We start from the raw sequence: 20,267 nt of genomic DNA, 5'->3' as shown, positions 1-20,267 counted from the left end.
ATTGTTGAAATGAAAAAATAAAATTATCTTAGAACTCGGGGACCCCAAACACCGAGGCATTTGAGGACCCCAGTTTGAAAAAACCTTTTCTAGAACTAGCAGCTACTTTTGATGTTTGTAGAAGAACCACAGGAATGAAAGCCGTCTTGGTGATGTCAAGGACCTCAGCCACTGTATGTGAAAGTATGTTGTGATCTTAGATTTAGGTATTATTTAATTAGGTTAACATGATTGTGTTGTTTATTATAGGGTTTTCAAAATTTTTCAAAATAATATTCATTTTACGAAATATGCCAGTACTCTTTTTAATATTACAAATCATTTGGTCAAATCATGTGCAGTATAACCATTTTTCTGGTATGATTTGTATTCAGCTTAAAGGGAGTATTTCTTAGGATGGTGGGTACTTTTGTAATGCAACGTATGCTTTCTTACACACGAAGACACTTTCTTATCAGATCAACTTCTCTCCATTTCCTTCCATTTGAGTTCATGACTCTGTAACTATTTCTGCATTTGGATTTACTTGTAGATCATATAAGTAGCTCCATTAGGTTTTTATTTCACACATTATGATAGCATTGGCTTTACAGCAAAAATTCTTCCAAGTAAGAATACTTTTGAAAACGGCATCAAGGCCATTTTCCTAACCACCAAACACATGATTTCTCAACTGGCAGGCTTGAAGAACCATTCCTAGGGGCTAGCCTTCTCCATTCTTTTTAAAAATTTTTTTAAAATTTATTTTTTACTTTTGCCTAGAGATAATTTGTGGAGTCTATTCTTTTATATCAAAGGAAACTATAAACAAATGAAATCTATAAACTATCTGGGTCCAAATCAATCATTCTCCTGTCTTTGTATAATTTTTTTTTTCCAGTGGCTGCTTGATGCAGGGATGTGAACCCTTGACCTGGTGTTACAACACATCACTCTAACCGATTGAGCTGTCTAGCCAGCCCCTTTAAATAGAATTTTAAGCCAGCTTGACTTATGACAATATTTGCCCTGTCCTTTATTGCTTCTTGCATACTCCTATTAAAGTTACTGAGGAGCCCAGAACCTAATTTTCTTAATTGGTCTTGATTAAAAATAGCCGAGTTTCCCCCACCCTCTGATTTCTCTCTAATTCAGAGATTAGCACAGATTGGTCTTTGGGCTTTTTCTGTTAAAAGAGTACACCCTAATGCCCTAATCAGTTTCAAAATCTGGCATATATATAAATAAATATATTATATATCATAATATATGCATCCATATTTATATCCCATTGTTATATGGGATATAAATCCCATACAAATAAATATATTTATAAGCCTCAACTTATGATGGGGCTATGTCCCAATAAACCCATCATAAATTGAAAATACCATAAATTGAAAATGCATTCAGTACACCTAACCCACTGAACCTTATAGTTTGCCTAGCTTACCTTAAACGTGCTCGGAACACTTACATTAGCCTACAGTTGGCAAAATCATCTTACACAAATCCTATTTTATAATAAAGCATTGAATATATCATATAATTTATTGAATCCTGTACTGAAAGTGAAAAACAGAATGATTGAATGTATACTTGAAGTATGGTTTCTACCATCATAAAGTCAAAAAATTCTATGTTGAACCATCATTAAGTCAGGGACCATCTGTGTGTATACAAGGGTACTTCAAAAAGTTTGTGGAAAAGATTTGTATTATCTTTTGATTCTATTTTCCATGAACTTTTTGAAGTGCCCTCATTCATGTATATAAACAAGTATACATGTATATGTATATCTTTCTTTAAATTAAGAAAATGAAAGCTAATTGTACCAGATTAACAACTGACATTACATAAGTCTTTATACCTGTTTAGTTTGTTTTTGAAGAAAAAACAAAGGCTGTTTCTGATTAGCATGTTGTCAACTTCAGGGTTTCCTTTCAGCTGTATCCATATTTGCATTAGTGACAAAGTTACTTCACCAGCTCCTCTTTATCATGTATCTGTCACTGGTGAGCGATTTATAAAACAATAATCATAGTCATAGCATAATAGTGTTGTGAGAATTAAATGAAACTGTGTAAATGAATGAAAGTGCTCTGTGAACTGTAAACACTAAACAAATGTCAAAGGACATGATGGTGTGACATAAGGTGTCATTGCAATCTTTTGTACATCTTGGTATATATGTTATTAAGGGTATTTGATTTTGAACATGATACCCCTAAACCTTAAATTAGCTTAACAGAAACACATTTTTTGTTAAGGAATTGTAGATAATGTTTTCCATTTCATTCAAATAATAGGTACAATGATATATAAATTTGTGGAACTTTTGTGGTAATTTCCAAGCCAATACCTCTGTATGGCTTTATTGGACTTTGCATAGACTCTGTCCTGAGGACAGGACTAAAACATTTGGAGTTCTGTAGTATGTCAGTAACTAAAACTTATTTTATATGCTGTCATCTTTTCATGGGAAAAAAATCACCCTTTACCTGCAAGGCATCTCATAATTTATATGGGAACATTTCCTTAATGATAGAGTTAAATGCTTACTGGAGCTGGGTCCAGGTCATACTTGAAGAAACGCATGCTTCTAGATTTTATGGTATTCTATACTTGAGTTCTAAGACTATTCCTACCCTGTAATTCTATTCCAGATCTATAGATCATAAAGTTGTCTAATCCACTCTAAATTTTGTGTTTAGCTTTTTAAATTTCCATCTACTTCCACATACAGGGCTGCCTTTTAAATGTAGGAATCATAGGGAAAACATACAGGGTAGAACCTTGTTCTGCTTACAGAGTTTTTATATATGAAAGGCTAAACAAAGACTAATAACAAAAGAACAGGACTCAAATTTTAAATCTTCTGGCTTTCTCATTCTTTGTAATAAACAATATACTGAGTAATTACTAAAAGAATATTAAACTCTTTGGGATTCCAGCTCTATGCTGCCTCATTTATATGCACCCACACGGCTATACCTCAGACCTCCCAGGATTCTAGAATTCAAGTCATCTAAATCATTAGCCTATTCTGGCCATGTTCCACTTTCTATTCAGGCCAGACTCTGTGGCTGGCCACTAAGTGAAGCTGTTATTAATAGCCTAGGTTCTCTCTCTCTTACTTCTAACACAATAGTGCCCATCCGTAACCCTTCATCTATCACTACCAGGACTCCAGGGCTGGGCAAGGCTAAATGGTGCCTGAAGGCAATGTGATATGTTTATGCTGCCACTTGCAAACGCAAGCATCTTTGTGATATCCTCACTGACTGGCTCAGCCTCCATGCCCCAAGTATGGTTGCTTTCTGTATCCTTGCCATTGGTCTGTAGAGTGTCCCTGATGAAAGTCAAGGGGCCCAATACAAAGTCATGTTATCTAATTTCAGTTGGGTCTTCTTTATTTTTTGCCAAGCCATCCCTTGGTTATCTCCCTTCCTAGTGTGTTTCCCCTAAAAGTGAACTAACTTGACTCCTCCCCACAGGCTTCAAGTCTGTAATGTTGATTCAGTGGGGGTTGGGAGGGAATACTTGTTCCCCATTCCTGTTTTTCCTTTCTATGTGCCCAGCCTTTCCATTAGTGTAACACTTCTGGCATCTCTCCAGCCCTTAATTTATTCTTGAGAGGACTGCTTTTCTGGTTGGGTTTTGGGGACCAGGACACCAGTATGCTCTTCTCTCTCTTTGGGAGCCAGCTGCCTGCAAGCAACATGGGTCTCACTTTGTCTTGGTCATATGGCAACTTAGTGGGGAGGCTGACTGTGCCTGTGAGAAGGGAGGCCCAGAAGGCTAGTGCTGCCTGTGACCATGTGGGCATGCCTAATTCTGCAGGTGTATTTGGCAAGAACTGAGCCACACCATCCAGTACAACTTTTATTACTAAGAAAGCTGATGTTTTTATCACTATCTGCCTGACAACTGCATCTATCTATGAATTTGCTCTTAAAGTCAGGTGAGGAACAAAAGTGTCATTTACTGGGCACATTAAAACGCCAACATTTACTTCCATCCCTTTCCCATCATCCAAGCAACCTTCACTACTATCAGTTGATAAGATTAAGACATTCAGATGGGACCTTCCCCAAACGCCTTCCCCATCACTGCGTGTTTGTCTTTCTGTGACCTTCTCTACACTCGAGGAATCATCCACTTCCTTTCTAAGCCTGGGCTCTCTTTCAGTTCCTCTTCTAGTTACTATCTAGCCTCCTTCCTGAAGGGTCTCTATGACTAGTACCTTCTCTTCCTGGTCACATGGGAAAAGGATGTCAAATAAGATCTCAAGGCCACAAAGTGCTGATTTTCCATCAAGCTTACAGGAAATCCAGGACCTTAATGCAGATCCACAGATCTGACAAGAAACCACTAACCCAGAAGGTTTTTGAGGGAATCAGAATCTGCTACTTTAGGTTTGGGTAGTCTAAGACCCATAACTTTTTAAGTACAGAGACAACTACATTTAAAATATATAATTTATGAATTATATACCACATATTTTGAAATATTAGATATAAATAAAATTTATGTAAATGGAGTAGAAGATAAAAAAGAGTAAAGAGGAGGAAATAAGGAGGCAGCATATACCACATATTCTAAAAATCTACACTGATATACTTATTATAATTAAATATTAAGTTTGGTTCTAAGCTCCTTGAAGCCATGGAAAAAAGAAAAACATACTCGATGACATATTTCCCATTGTTTGAGAATAGGAAGTTGAATCTCTGACCAAATTTTGTCAGGAAAGATTCTTGCCAACCCCATTGCCCTTGCACGTGTGATCCGTGGTAAGGGAAGCTGAACCACGAAAAGAGCAATGTGTTCAGCAGTGGATTTGCAGAAGACACAGAGGTGGACTTGGGGCTCCAATCAGGGATACATGTTACCAGTTATTCACCTCATGTGATGAGAAGAGAATATTTAGGTTGAGAGGTTCTACCTTGGTCATGTTGGCAGAAGTTATCTATAAAATGTTCTCATCCCTCCAGCCCTCTTGTTTCTCTTATGTTATATCTTCACGCAAAGAGATGATGCCTGTCAAAGCCGGCACTGGTTTTGGTGTTTCTGATATTAAGTGTTCTTCCTGATAGCTGTGGGTGGCACAGTCACTTGCATCTGAGACTGCTCCTATTTCCTAATAGTAAAGCGAATGTTTTGAACCTGGAGGGTTCAAATCAAGCATACTTTTTATATTCCAAAAGGAAACTGATCGAAGATGGGATATAAATTTGCATTCAGAGCAGGAGACAAACTTTTGAGTCATTCATTCAGTCAAAAAGTCTGGCTCCTACTATGTAGAGACATGCAGGTTCTGGGAATACCATGGTGGACAAAATCCAGACATGGTCCTGTCTTCATGGAGCTTAGGGTTCAAGGGTCCTGACCTAGTCTATGGTGTTAGGTGGTCAGGGAAGTTTTCTGCGATTAATTGGCATTTGTGCAGAGATCCAAAGGATGAGCAGGGAAAGAGGGTGAGGTGTACCAGGCAGAGGGAACAGCATGTGCAAAGCCCCTGTGGCAGGAAGAACATAGTGCTTTGAGGAAATGAAGGAAGGTGAAGAAACGGAATATGGAGGCTGAGGGAGAGGATAGGCCAGGGAAAGGAAGGAGAGATGGCAGGGCCTTGCAGGCCTGAGAGCAGTGGGAGACACTGAGGGACTTTTACAGGGAACTGCTGGGAGAGGAGTGCAGGGAGTGATTAGAGTCTAGAGTACAAAGTGGATTGAAAGAGCAGAAACTAACCCTGAGAGCTTGGTGGGGGGCACCTGGAGGAATGGGGGTCAGAAATGATGGAAGCTTGTGTTAGTGTGCTGGTGGTAGAGATGGAAAGAAGTGAGAGGACCATGACTTACTTATTCACGAGGGGAAGTAAATAGAATGAGATGATTGTTTGTGAAGAAGAGGGAGGTGTCACGTGATTTGCCAGTTCCCATATTGCTAAACTAGCTGAATGGTGGTGCCATTCAGAGAGCCTGGAGCACAGGTGATGACGGAGCCTGGGAGGGGAGCCATGAGTCTGGTGCCTCTGAGACATCTAAGCAGGCATGCTGGGTAGGGCCCTGGGTTAAATACCCTGCTGCAACCCACCACTGAACACCCACCGCTAAATCATATTGCACATCTCTTATTGAGGGACTACATATTGGCTCTTATGAAATGCTAAAACTTTATAAGAAAAATGAATGGTTGAATTGTTAAAATTTTAAATGTAACTTTCCAAGCATTAGGAGAAAGCTGTTAATTTGGTTCCCACACAAAAGCACTCAGAGCCCCAACGTGGAGCAATGTGACTCATGCATAAATGACCCAAGTGCACACACGTGTAAGACTGAGTCAGGAGAACTGCTGGCTCAGGTCTGGAAAGGCACCTGGACAGGGAGGACAGGCGGGGTACTGCGCACTCCTTACCAGACCCACCATCTGGTGGTGCTGGGGAAGAGCAGGAAAACTGTCAGGTGGCAAGTGGTGACTCAGGAGGTAAACTAACTCAGTGTATAAAGAAGATTATAAGGTACTAAAATGGTTGTTTTAAAAGTAATCACGGGTGCCCAAAGTTAGGCATAAATAACTAATTTTATTTCCATCCTCCCACCTTCTCCTTTACTCCTCAACCAGCTTGGTTAAGAGAGAAGGAAAGCTCCCTTCTCCCCAGACCGCTCCTCTTTCATCTCAGGCATCCACCTGTGAGTCAGCCTAGGCGGGGCCAGCAAAGGGAAGCTGGAGGGGCAGGAATGTGTCCCATCACTCTCGGGGATCTCAGCCAAGGGAAGCAGGAAGTAGCATGTTTTTATTTCCCTGCACACGTTCATTCCTATTACGTGTGCACAGAGCCCCAGGAGAAAAATACAATTTGGTAGCAACCTGATAACCACATTCTTGGAGCCTTGGTCCAAGAATGGTAAAAATCCAAACAATGCTACGAGGAGGGAGAAGGGGGAGAAGCAGAGCCAACCCCCCCCCAATTTCCATTGTAAATGACCAGCTGTGATTAAATTCAAGTTAATGCCTAACTAAAAAGTGGAAATTTTAGATGACCTACATGCTGTACCTCATCTTATGAAGAAATAATTTTTATGCCCTGGAAGCTTAGCAATTACTGTTAAAATATCAAAGAAGTGTTTCACAGTTTTGTTGAAAATGTACCTTATTAAGAGCAAAAGGTGGTGCAGGTAATCCTTGAGTTTGGCTGATTGGATCTGATTGGATTACAAAGTGCCAGGGTCTTGGAGGGGAAGAGGGGGCAGGGACCTTCAGCTGCTGGGGGCATCTCCCCTCCTGTGGGCTGGGGCAGTCACTGGTCTGGACATGCACCAGGGAAACTTCAAGATGTGTCTGTGAATCCTGTTGCAATTGTTGGGGCCCTTGACTGGGAACTGTCTGCTGAAATATCTTTTTGAAGTCCTACCATGTTTTTATGTTTCTCAGTATACGCATGTATCTGTATCAGGAAACTTTAATTCTGGATACTGAAGGATATAAAGATGAGCTAGAATCTCCTTGGGCAGGTCTCTTCCTGTGTGCTCATTCCTCCACCTGCACTGTTATTTAAATTGCTTGGAAAAATGTAGTATCAATTATCAAGATCTTTAACAAGCTTAAATTGCTTTTATTAAGTGAGAAAGTTTTCTCAAAACTTACGTGATTTGAAAAATGTAGATAGTGAAGATTCCTTGTACCTGTCCACCCTTTGCTGGTTATTCTTATCCACTTAGGGTGCAGCAATACTGTAAAGTTTGGAACTTGTGACCCTCTCTGTCCCTCCCTGACTTGCCTTCATTTATTCATTCATTGATTCACACTCTCATGCATTCATTCATTCTGCATTTATTAGGCACTACCACATGGACTGTGCTGATTTTGCTGGGTACTGAGGGTCTAAACTTGTCCGAAAGACAGATCCTGCTCTAGTTTAGAGGCTTCCCCTCTCGTGGGGGAAAGACACCCCACCCCTCCTCCGCCCCTCCCAGTTCCCACTCTCATGGGAGCCCAGAGGAGGGGGGTTGCCCTGGGAGGTCGGGAAAGGTGTTGCAGAACAGCAGCTAGCGTCTAGGCAGGGTAGGGAGGAAGACCACGACAGGCAAAGGCAACGCGACCACCAGTGCAGGGAGAGAGGTGGCTTTTCAGGAATGCAGGATATTGTGGTAAATGCCCCAATGGGGGGGGGGTGAGGGTGGGCAATAATTTTCGGGGTTTTTTTGGTCTTGAATGCGTGCAATAAACGGTATCCTTCACTTCTTTATACTGTATGGAAACAGCAGCTCGGATCTTCTGCACTATTTCAGGGGAAAACACGTGAAACCCAGCATTTGAGTAAACACGCGGTTCGGAGCGCAGGTTTAAATGAACGCTGGCGCCGCCCTTAGAGTGGGGCGCGCCGCGGTGGGCGGGGACGGGCGCACCTCTCGCAGGTGACGCGGATGCGCTCGTCGCTGGACGACTGCTGCTCGTCCTCCTTCTCCCGAAAGTGCTCCTGCACGCACTGCTCCTCGAACTCGTGCAGCCGCTTCAGCTCCTCGTCGCTGAGGAACAGTTCTGTGCAAAGGACAGTGTTGGCCACTTGAGAAGCCAGCGAGACGCGTGGAGAAGCCACTCCGTTGCGTCACTGCTGCCTTCTCCGCCACTTGCGGGCAGTTCTCTGACTACTCCGAGTGGTCACTACCTGAAAAGAGGTTGTCACGTGCAGCAGTCGTCTTTCTGCTGGAGCGAAACGGCTCGCTTTTGAACACACAGAAACAAAATTACATCTACTGGGAAAGTGAAACCAAGTAATATTTTCTGGAAAACCCTTTGCATGTGTTTTATGAATAGAGGCAAATGCATAGCGTTATTTTCTCATCCTCTTTCAGTGCAGCAAATTAAAATATTTTGAAAGGAGCACTGAATTTATGTGGAAATTTATATATAGAAGAGTTATTTTTGAGAACTCTCTCAACCTGTGATCTCCATGAGCTGCCTTTCAGTGATGTTAATTACTAGTCAATTAACAAACTAGAATAAAATCAACACAACATGGGATGCATTCTGAAAAGCACAGCAGCTGGGCTAGAGTGTTGTGTTTTTCGTACATGTAAATAGTTTAGTGAGATTTCTATGAGGGTGTCCAATTGAAACACTTTTTTGAAATTAGCCCGGGATAGAAGTAAAGAGTTCTGCACATACTCAGTCCACGGTCCCGTTCCTCTTGGTCCCCTTCTCTTTTTTTCTTGCAGCGACCACTGAGACGCATAATGATTATATACATGTGGCTTAAAACGATCATTGGCGGGGGCAGGACTGGCCTGTCATGAAATGTCATGATCAGTTGATATCGCTGGAACTTCCACACTTGATTGGATATTGACTTTACTTCAAAGAAGGTATTGCTTTAAGAAGAAAACATTTTTACAATTAGTTATATTACTTTTTATTGTGTTTTCCCAGAGTGATCAGTTACTCATATTGAAATGAAAATACACAATGAAATGGCCTTTTTGTGCCAGTTGGTACTGATTCCTCAATTACCCAGTCTTTTGGCTGATCTCTCATTGTGGATTATCTGTGCTCAAGGCCATTTTACTCATATAAATAATGAAGAATTAAGGGTATTAAATTGCTACTACTGCTTTCTTGAAAAACCACACCACAGTCTACTGACTCATATGTTCAGGAAATTTTATCTCATGTATGTAAAGGTATGAGCCATTCAACTAAGCATTTTGAAGTGTTTAAACTTTCAATTCAGACCTAGCTGACTATGTTTTGGTAACTGGATTGATTAATTTGATTGGAGGTAAGTTACTCTGGACGTGGGGTGGGTAAAATCTTTACTTTAGCTTTCATTATCTTTCAACGGAGTTGAGAAGCACATGATTGCATTGCCTGCAGTGTTGTTTTGTAACACTGGGACCTTAGCAAAGTCAGTTATCCTCCTATGAACCTGGTTTTCTCATCTCTTAAGTCAGGAGTTTGAACCAGGTTCTCTCCAATGCCCTGTTCAGTTTTAAGATTTTATTTTAGATTTCCACAAAAGATTTTTCCCTCCTATTTTTCATTTTAGAACCTAAAATAATTTTTTTTCAACATTAATTAAGCATGGTCTGTACACTCAATACATCATGCCAAATGGGCGAGTTTGATAAGAAACTTGATTTAATAGTTTAAGTCATATTTGCCCTTGGCCATTTTAGTCTTCTTTTCTGTAAAGAATAAGAAAAAGGATTTTATATAATATTACAGTAATTGTAACAGATTATGAAATTAATATTGTTTTCTGTGCCCTTGATAATGAATGAAAAGTATGTCTTGATCAAATCTTTATACCTCAAGAGACTTTCATCTAAGTAAATATTTTCATTAGATTAAGATACACATTAAAGATTTAAAATACTAACCAAGATTAAATTTAAATGTATTTAACATGTCACCTCTTGATTTATGAGTACATTAAGACTGATGAAGGTTGAACAAAAAATCTTCAAAAATTCTATCCATTTAAAAGCCCTAATGAAATTCTCTGCAAATATATGATAGCATGGGAGGTTTCTGAGATTAAACTGAAAATATGTAAAGCAATAAATAATAAGCACATGGCCATCAGCCATGACACGTACTTGAAAACAGCAATGAGCAGGTTCACCAGAAGGATGTTGGCCACCAGCAGGTAGCACGCCATGAGGGCAGGCGTGAGCCAGGCGCCCGGGATGCACGGGGGAAGCCGCTTGCCCTCCTCGTCGTACAGGTTTTCACCACAAGGAGCTGAAAGAAAAGTTTGTCTTTTTGCCCTTGCTTTTTACATATAATGAAAAGAATAAATATCTGTTATGTGTGTTATTAAATGACCTATTAATATTTTTTCTTACTTCATAAGCAATAATTTTTCTATGTGAAAGATATTGACTCATACAAAGAAGAAAAAACTTGTATCTGTACTCAGAGATAGTCAGTCTGAGTTTGTCATATTTGTTGTGAACATTTTCCCATTTTTTAATTGTGTTTTTCATAGATAGAAGTTTTTAATTTTTAAGCAGACAAATCTATCTTTACAATTTCTTCCTTTATTGTTATCTATTAGAAAGTTACCGTGAATTCCATTTATTTAACATTAGTTTATGTTGTCTTCTGGTTGTTTTCTTGGTTTCACTCATATACCAAATCTGAAAATAATTTTATGTGGTTTGGGCTAGGGATTCCCTCTACCCTGCAAATAGATTAATCAACTGTTCTTGTGCTGTGTTTGAAAAATAATCTTTTCTCCCTCTGTTTATTTTGAAATGCCACTTTTATCATAGGGGAGCTATTTCCCGAAGAAAAAAATAGGATGATCCCGACAGTGAATTTATAGTCTGCTTACTTTTTATTTACAGTCTAAAAAAGTATTGACACAAGAAAACAAAAGAAGTATTTGAAAACAGTATGAGACTATCAATAATCAGCTAAGGGAAAGGCTAATTAATAAACACATTTTAAGGACTAGAATCATCAATTCCATGTAAACTTACGATTAATTTCCATGGCGTAGACTATACAGTGATTGGAAAGCAGGATTTGTCGGGGGAGGGGGAGAGGGGAAGGGGTGTAGACAGGAGGGGAAGAAAGAAAATAAAATGACAGCTGAGAGAAAAGTGAAACAAATAGTTTAACAAGACAAGAACTGTTTTGCTGTCAAGAAATGCAAAGATTTCAGGCTTAGAAATTACAGATTCATGCTTGGAAACAGTGATCTATTTAGAAGAATTATGCACATTATTAATTGTAGGAAATATATTTCATGTATTTGTATTACCATGTGTCATAAACAACAGTAAAAGCTCACTAGTTAAAAATACTGTGAAAGAGACATGACGTTACTGGCAGATGATCATTTTAACTTACAGGTTAACCAATCAAACATTTCCTATATCCAACACAAACACCTCATTAGCACAAATAGATAAAAAAATTATCACGTAATAGATCAAGAACTGAAAACCTACATTTCATGGTGTTACTGAAAATAGCATAGTGTCAACTTATGTATTTATCTACTCTCATTACCCAATTTAATTTACAAAGACTAGTAATAAAAATATTACAGCTTATATGTGGAGTCCAGGGACTTTAAACATATATGTATGTTTATGTGAGCTAATATTCTTTTGAACCGAATGAGGTTTTAATGTTCTGGTGTACCAAGTCACAAGCTTGTAATAATGATGTGTTCAGAATCACGTTGTAAAAGCTGGAAAGAAGGAACTGAGTGAACTTATCAGCCTAACCTGGCAGTAGATATACTGACAAGCCTGTGTTTCATGTGAGAGGAGGATGTTTAAAACCTATTACCAAATAGAACTCTATAAGCAGCAGACATGCTATCATATTGGTGCGTTATTGTAAAGTACGACATGCAAATAAAAATGTTGGCACTAACATGAAAACAGGACTGAAGTGCCTTATTCACTGTTGGAGCTTAATTGTCCTGGTAAAATAGGTCCAAGAACATTTGAACTCCACGTCGCTACAACACTGTGACCTACCAGTTCAACCTGCAGAGGAGCTGGGGCCTACATTCCCCAGAAATCTGTGCAGGATTGTGGCTCATTTCCTCTGTGGACATCCAGATTATTGCTGACAATAAAAAATGGCACTGCAGTAGTGAAGAGGAAATGGATGGCTGTGTGGGAAATGGCATTGATGGCCTGAAGAAGGGCATGGCGTGAGGTGGCAGTTACCCCGCCATGCTCGTGATTTCATTCTACTGCAGTAACACTGCCAGCTTTATACCGGGGCAGAAAAATACTGGGGTTGAAGAAAAACTAGAATATTGGCATTGGAATCACATTCACGTGATAGGAAGTCAACCAGGTCCAGCTCAAGGGAAATGAGACTCTCTTAGAATTCTCATGAATGGTTTTCAGAATAAAGGAAAAGAGTGATGTCTCAAAATCTACATTTCATCATCTATACTTATTCTTTATAAAATAATTTCATGCCTATGGCAGAATGAAAAATACTTTATTTCCAAATTAGTACATGCTCTTCCATTAATTTGGAACTGATCATCTGCCTCGGAAGCAGGGAAGAGAATCTTACTATGAATTCTATTCTTACGGTCTATCTGGTCTGCAAACACCTCTCCATAGATCATCCAGTAGGGCATGTAGAAGATGTTTCGCGCCAGTTTCCAAGAAGGCTTCTCCTCTGGGTGCAAAATGGCTTGACGGGCTACTCCAAAGCTCATCAGCACGACCAGCATGATGACCACAAAATACAACATGTCGATCATCTGAGTACGGAGAACGTATGTCTGTTACTGTCCTGACTCCTGGGCCAGGTTCACCAGGCTCATTATATAGCTTTCTTCAAAGGCTTCACGAGTGCTTAATTAAGATGAAGAAAGCCTTTTCCCTTCCCATCCAGGGCTACTAGTTTTTTCTAGTCCATGCAGTGCCTATGTCTTATTTTAGAGCATTGCTATCCTCATCTGCTCTTAATCCTCTCGCTTCTCCTCTATTGTTGCCCATGAATGGATGTATCTCTAGTAATGGCAAGCACAAATGGACAAAGGGAAGAATTATGAGAAAACATGAGAGTTTTTAAGGGCAACTGAGGAATAAGGTGGGGAGATACCTAAGCACATAAAAAGATAATTAATTGAGAGTATACACCAATACTTTTTCATTCATTATACAAATGCTAAGTCATTATAATGAGCAATGCTCTGGCTACTGTGGATACTAAACTGGTCTAATTCCTAATTTTGAACGTTCCTGCAGATGAGGGCCCTTGCTGGAATTAACTAAACCATATTTATTTCCCTTAGCTCAAAGGCACTTGCCCTATAAAGAGTTATTCCTAAGGAAGCCACGCCCAAGGCCTGGTCTCATGTTCTAACCACAGCCAAAGGATCTCCCGTTACTCATGGGTGTTATTACTAACCATCTTTCCAATCATCATCACGTAGGGCCCCAGATACTTGTTGACACCAAAGATATCCAGCACACGAATGTACCAGAAGATGATATCCACACAGTAGATCACTCGGCCATAGCCCATATATGGCTGGTTCTGCAGGCGAAGGATTGCTCCAATCATGAATGTGGAAATGGCCACGAGGTCTGTGATGTTCCAGTACTCCTGAAGCCAGACTTTTATTTTCTGGCTGAGTTTGCCTGGTTCTGACATGAGGATCTGAAAGCAAACCCCAAAGAACAACAAACCCAGAGTGCCATATTAGAAGCCTTGTCTTAGAATCTTGGAAAGATAAGATGGGTGGAACATTCCAGAGCTGCTTGAGGCCTCTAAACACTAATCATCTCAGTCAGAGAGAGATCTCTAGAAAGGGAAATTCCACAGAATCCTCTGTATTCTTAGACTCAGGGTTTCACAAACTCTCAGGAAATGCCTTCTAAATTATGTCCTTCTGGCTGTAATTAAAGCAGCTTCCTTTTGATTTCTAATTTTCTGGATATGTTTGTTAGCCCACGTTCCAGACTTATATAGGAGGAGGACTCTTGAGCAGGATGGACCCCACGTGGTCCCACAGAAGGGCAATCCACCTGGTGGACGTGGCAGAATTGGGCTGGGAAATGTTGATTTGCCAAAATTCCTTTGCAACTTAGACATAAGAAGTCAGGGGAAAGTTGGACCAGATTTTCTCCTACTTGAGATATTACCCGTTCAAAATCACCACTGATTAAAAGAAGACTTCTGCAGAATAAAGTGGAAAATATTCAGCAAGCAGCATGCACGGCACACACGGAGCAATCCCAATGGATATAGCTATAGTGCTGTGGCAGGGTGGGGGGCTGCCATGCCAGGTGGTACCCCTTTAGTTGTGGAGATCCCAGGGGTGGGAGGGGTGGTGGCTATCTACCAGCCAGCACAGTGCACCCTGGCTAATGGCTGCCCTCTCTTTCCTAGAACTGCAGGGTGGGCTCCTGGAGTAAAGAACAGCATCTTAGTGCATGGTTGATGGAGGTGATGAGGCAGGCCACTTGGGGAATCCCAGCTACAGCATCTGCAGAACTGGAATGAAGCCCAGCTAGAGAGAGTAGTAGCAGAAGCTGGGCTGAGCCACTTTAGATTCTGTGCTCTTTGAGTTTCTGAAGCTCACATTAGACTGACAGCATCCAACTCACTCTAGCAGGACAGGGTTACCAGTAATATTTTCTGGCTTAGTGAAAGGGTCCATAGTAATTGCAAAATCATAGTATTGATTCTGTATAAGTTGGAGAAAGTATATGAAATCGTGCTATGTGCTTTTTCAGTCAAAGTTTGTTTTTGGCTTGGATACAAGCTTTTTCTTCCTAAGGGAATATAGTGAATTAAAACTTGTGGGTGATGTTAGAAAGAAAAGTAGCTGGCCTACATTTCCTCTGCTGCCTGCAGAGATTGCCTTCCAAGTGTTATATTTTAATTTTAAGCCCTCTGTGATGTAAGAGTCATGTGCGAGACGGTGTCTGTTCATTTTCAACACAGTTGAAAATCTTGTTCCTTGTGTTTGCAGCAGATACTCTGCGCCCCACCCAGATCCCCAAGGTCCTTTTGCCAGGTGGGTAGTCCATGCCATCTGCTGCAGGTGCTGCTGGGAGGCCCATACTACCCCCTCCTTGGGAGGGCAACTGGAGCCGCCTGTCCAGAGGGTGCCAGTGACTGACTGATGTGGAGTACAGAACTCCGCTCCCTTTGCTCAAGGTAAGACAGACTCTACTATGTCCACTCAGAGCACCCTGAAGGATTAGGCTGGGGACAGATGCCACCTGAAACCACACTTCACACAATCCCCACCCTTCCCCTCCCCCCTACCCCTGCACTCCCTCTCACGAAGAGCCCCATCATAAATCTCTTGCATGAGAGTCCAGGTGTGTACATGCGAGTGCACAGTGTGCTCAAAGTCCCGAGTTACAGGAAAATGTCATTTTTGGATCTTTCTGGTTTTACTTTCAGGTCCCAGAAAACAGAGCCAAAATTTGTACCCAGTTGTAGTAATTGGTTTCTCTCAGGTAGCTGGAAGCATTTGCTGTTTCTTTTATATGTACTGAGACCTGTTTTTATTATTAAATATCACTTATTTTGTGTTTTGATTTGCAAGTTCAAGTTCAGTTGGAAGCAGAAGGCATACACATCTTAAACAAGTGAATGGAATAAACTTGGGATTGTGACACCTCAAAAGAAAAGTCCCATGGCACATACAAGGGTACTTCCAAAAGTTCATGGAAAAATAGATTGAAAGACGATATGAATCTTCTCATGAACTTTTATAGTATGCACAAAATGTTTCTGCAATAACGAATCATTTCTGAACTTGAAGTAAGTGGTTAGTGGGGCTGGGACAGGCGTTTGGAGTAATCACCTCTCGTATTTTCTCTAACGCCAGGCTCACGATGTAGGAGATGACGATCCACTCTTGGAGAGATGGCCATCCATCCATCCGCACCAGGATGACATAGTTAAATAGCAGTAGGTAGCCCAAGTATGATATCTAAAGGGAGAGAAGCTGTTAGCAGCGTTCAGGGTGGGGTGGGGGAGAAGCGTGGTAATGTTGGAATCAAGCTTTGAGACCCTATTTCCAGGTTGATGCACCTTCTAAAATGAATTTTTGTCCAACTGGACTGATTCATTTCAAAGAGTTCTTCCCTGCCCATGGCCAGTGCAGAGAGGGAACTCTGAAGCAGGTGGGAGGCATTTCATATTTCTGCACGATTTGGGCACTGGCATCTCATTTTCTACATGAGGATTTATGTGTTGGTGCTGTCATCCTCGTGGGGAAATTATAAAGGTGCAAAAATGATGATAAATAGGGAAACTTTTAATAGTTTGTTGGTGTGTCTTCTCCATTCCTGGAAATTGGAAAATGTTACCTAACTCCTCCCTGCCTTACAAATTTTCCTCTTGAATCTTTCCACTACTGATGGACGACATGGGAAGTTAGAAGGGAGGGCGTGTGGGTGAGTTGTCTGCCCAGACACATGGAGCTGACTCAAGAGTCCCCTTGGTTAGCAGTAATAAGTCTAGGATATACTGTGGCCACAACAGGTCCCTGTCTGTGGCATGGAAAGAGGTAAGAATTGGAAGTAGGGGTGGGTGGGGCATGGAGTGGAGGGAGGTGTCTGAAAGGTGTCTGAAGTTGACTGTCCCAGTGTGATCCTCCATGAAGCTCAGGAAACATCAGCTTCCGTGTCTCTTGCTGGCACAGGCCCCTTCTGATGTCTTGGGGGAGGAGTGCTAGCAGTTGTGTGTTTGTGATTCAGCAGTCTTTTTTATTTTTTCAAGATCCCCCCTCCCAACTGTATAAACTTTACCAGGATGCAGGTAGAGTCTTCTGTATTCACCACCTACTCCTTACAGGAGGCTTAGAGTCAGAGTTCTCAAACTTTATGCTGCATCAGAATCCCCAGAAGCTGTAAAATGTCCTCCCCATATCAGAGAGAGCATAAGAGGGTCTGAGGCTGAGAGCCTGGGCAGACTTGTGAGCCTCCTGGCCCTCCCGCTCCAGGGCTGAGTGCTCCTGCACGCTGGGCAGATTCCCCCTCCCTCAGTTGCTTCTGGCCAGAACAGGTGGGTGGCAGTGGCTTCGGTTGCATCATCAGGTGGTGGCCAAAAGGTTTGGGAGTCCAGGTCCATGGTTGACCCTCGAGGTGACCTGCCCACCTCCAGCTCTGCTCTGTCCCCTGCCACCCTGATCTGTTGTCTGGTCCATGGCTTTGGCCCCAGTGCCCCATGTCCCATCACCTGCTCCCACCCCATCACCAATGGAACCATAGCTCCAGGGCCTGCCAGGCAGGGCCTGTGGCTTGGTGCCTAGGATTTAATGAGAAGTCTTGTCCCTCCTCCAGACTGACATGGTCGCCCAAGCCACAGTGTGCCTGGTCACGCCTGCTGGGACTGCCTGCAGCTAGATCAGGTGCCCCACCTCCCAGGTTCCCACATCTGCCTTGCCTTCCCCTCTTGTTCTTGTCACAAGGAAGCAAAACGCACTCTCTGAGACCTGGCACTGGAGGGGCCGGAGGATGGCTGCTGGCCAAGAGGGTTAGTTTGGTGAGCACTTTTGAGCAGAGAGGCCTAGATGTGCTTTCTATTCTAGGAGTTTACAATCTGGGCTCAGCCACACTCTTCTTAACTCCACCAGTTTAATAAAAAGTGGGATCTGTAAGTTTGTTCTTTAAACCACTAGTCATCTTTGTTCATTTAGAAATAAAATTATATTTCCTTAAATTTGTAACACTAAAGGCATTTTAAAATCCTTCATCTTAAGCAACTAGAATGTGACTTTTTGCTTTTTGAAGTGGTGTGTTTGGGGCTAGGAAGGCCATGTTCCTACATACATATGTATACTTGTATATGGCAACATATCTAAACCCAATTTTAAAGGTCTCAGTTAGTCCCAGTTTTGTTTTCGTAATTCATTTTAACTCAGTGAATTTTTAGATACTTTTTTAGCCCTTGAAATTTTTGATTCCAATATATCTAAGTATTCAAAACATGTTGATTGGCAAATGCGAATGAGGAGGCCTTACTGTGTAAAACCAGAACTTGACGATGGGAGCGTTGTAGAATTCGCAGATCTTTGTCCCAATGGGGATGCTTCTCTGCTTTTTGTGCTCATTCTCCTCGTCCCCCTTCCTGGAGCTAGCATCTGCATTTGTGTCCTGGAAAACAGAGCGTGGCACAGGGCAAGCAGTCGTTAAATGGGACATGTGACGTGTGCCAGCACACGGCTCCTCTAACAATAGAGTTATAAAAAAATACCCCTAGTTAATGAGGTTTCTAAATCTCAACAATTTCGAAAATGACAGCAAATTGACACTCGGGATCAAGGGTGGCACTGACCATATTCTCCTCTTCTTTTTCTTTGCCGTCTTCATTTTCCTTGGATGTTTGGTATGAGAAATCATCGTATGTGCGAAATTCCAAAAACAAGATGGTCGGGGGAAGAAGAATCCCCATGATAACCTACGAATGGGGAGAAATAAATCAATTTTTAAGATATAGCAATTCTAGAAAAATTTCCCGGTGTAGTTAAAAATTTTAAATTATAACCTTCAACCTTAGTCAACCACCTAGGAGCCCTGGAATAGGTTTATCCCTGCTCTGACGTTCTGTGCATGTTTGTGCTTGGTACGCTGGCAGAACTGCAGACAGTGAAAAATTTAGGAACTTCCACTGAATTTTGTAGATGAAGGCCATGCAGCATGATGTGTGATCCTGACTTTCAAAAGCAAAGTGCTTCCATTAAAATTTAAAGCAGGTAAACCTTTTAATTAAAATATAATAATATAAATAAATAAAATTAGCAATACCTCTAGTGAAGGAGACCAAAAATATATTATATAAAAATAACTTCAACGTAAATGGGAATATGTGAACCAAGACTTGGAAGTCTAATGTGACTCGCAAAAGAAGGACTTAATTGAGCTCAGCCTAGGCAACAAGAGGACGCCCCAGCCCACAGATGGACACTTGCTGCTATTTTATCAGTGTTTCTCTACACTCTACCAATTGCTCAAGATCATCCCAAATTTTAGTTTGAGTCCTAACTGAACCGTAACTTTTGTGTGCAGTTTTTTACTTTTCCTGAAATTTATGATCCTCCTATTTTCTTGTTAAGGATTGTAAACTGTTTTTGTTTCCCTCACCTGCATGCTTTGTGGTTTCTTAGTCATTCGTTCAGTCCACTTTTTCAAATTCCTTCTGTTTCTCTCCTTGGATCCCACTGACCCCTTGCACTCATTTACCTGCCTTTCTTTCTGCTGCACAACTTTCACATGGGGATTTGTAAAACTTGGGGCTGGTCCCTCAAACTCCACATCACCTTTTTTCTTGTAATTTTTACAACCACCCCCTTTTTACCCTCTGAAGTAATTTTTCTGAATGGGTAGGTAGAAAGTATGTAGTTTGAGTCTTCGCCTGTTTTAAGCAGATGTTCTTTCCTCATGTTTTTAAATAGCTGGACTGGGTAAAAAAAATTCCAGGTTCCAAATATTTCCCCTCAGAACTGTGAAGGCCTTGTCCACACCGCCTTCCAGGTTTCAGCATTATTGATGGGAAGTGTGATACCGATCTGATGTCCATACCTTTGTAGGTGGCCTATTTTCTTTAAATCCCTTAAGATCTCTTTATTCTTGGTATTCTGAAAACTATTTATTAATACCAAAGTTGTGTATAACGTCAGCCTAGTTTATCATATAGAATTAGACAGTTGGGTATAACATTCACATTTCTAAGAAATGAACGCCTTCTATTGCCAGAACTGTGCTACACAGTGTAACATATATTGTCTTTATCCTCATAGTGGTCCCATAAAATAGTTGTCATATTGCCAG

The 20,267-nt window shown here is 41.2% G+C and overlaps 1 protein-coding gene across 1 annotated transcript in view; it reads right to left on the bottom strand.

The window, feature by feature from the left end:
* TRPM1 (transient receptor potential cation channel subfamily M member 1) overlaps positions 1-20,267 on the bottom strand; it is a 77,429-nt gene that overhangs the window by 14,740 nt on the left and 42,422 nt on the right. The window contains exons 19-27 of the mRNA XM_063089999.1: positions 18,775-18,897; positions 18,462-18,593; positions 16,298-16,426; positions 13,882-14,133; positions 13,054-13,228; positions 11,466-11,486; positions 10,578-10,722; positions 9,148-9,350; positions 8,388-8,520 (exon numbers count right to left, since the gene is read on the bottom strand). Coding sequence (XP_062946069.1) covers positions 8,388-8,520; positions 9,148-9,350; positions 10,578-10,722; positions 11,466-11,486; positions 13,054-13,228; positions 13,882-14,133; positions 16,298-16,426; positions 18,462-18,593; positions 18,775-18,897 — 1,313 coding nt within the window. The remainder of the gene's footprint in view (positions 1-8,387; positions 8,521-9,147; positions 9,351-10,577; positions 10,723-11,465; positions 11,487-13,053; positions 13,229-13,881; positions 14,134-16,297; positions 16,427-18,461; positions 18,594-18,774; positions 18,898-20,267) is intronic.

Source organism: Cynocephalus volans, chromosome 3 (genome assembly GCF_027409185.1).
Source record: "Cynocephalus volans isolate mCynVol1 chromosome 3, mCynVol1.pri, whole genome shotgun sequence".
Classification (NCBI taxonomy): domain Eukaryota; kingdom Metazoa; phylum Chordata; class Mammalia; order Dermoptera; family Cynocephalidae; genus Cynocephalus; species Cynocephalus volans.
The sequence above is the reverse complement of the archived record's forward strand: the minus strand, read 5'-3'. Positions and strand labels throughout refer to the sequence as shown.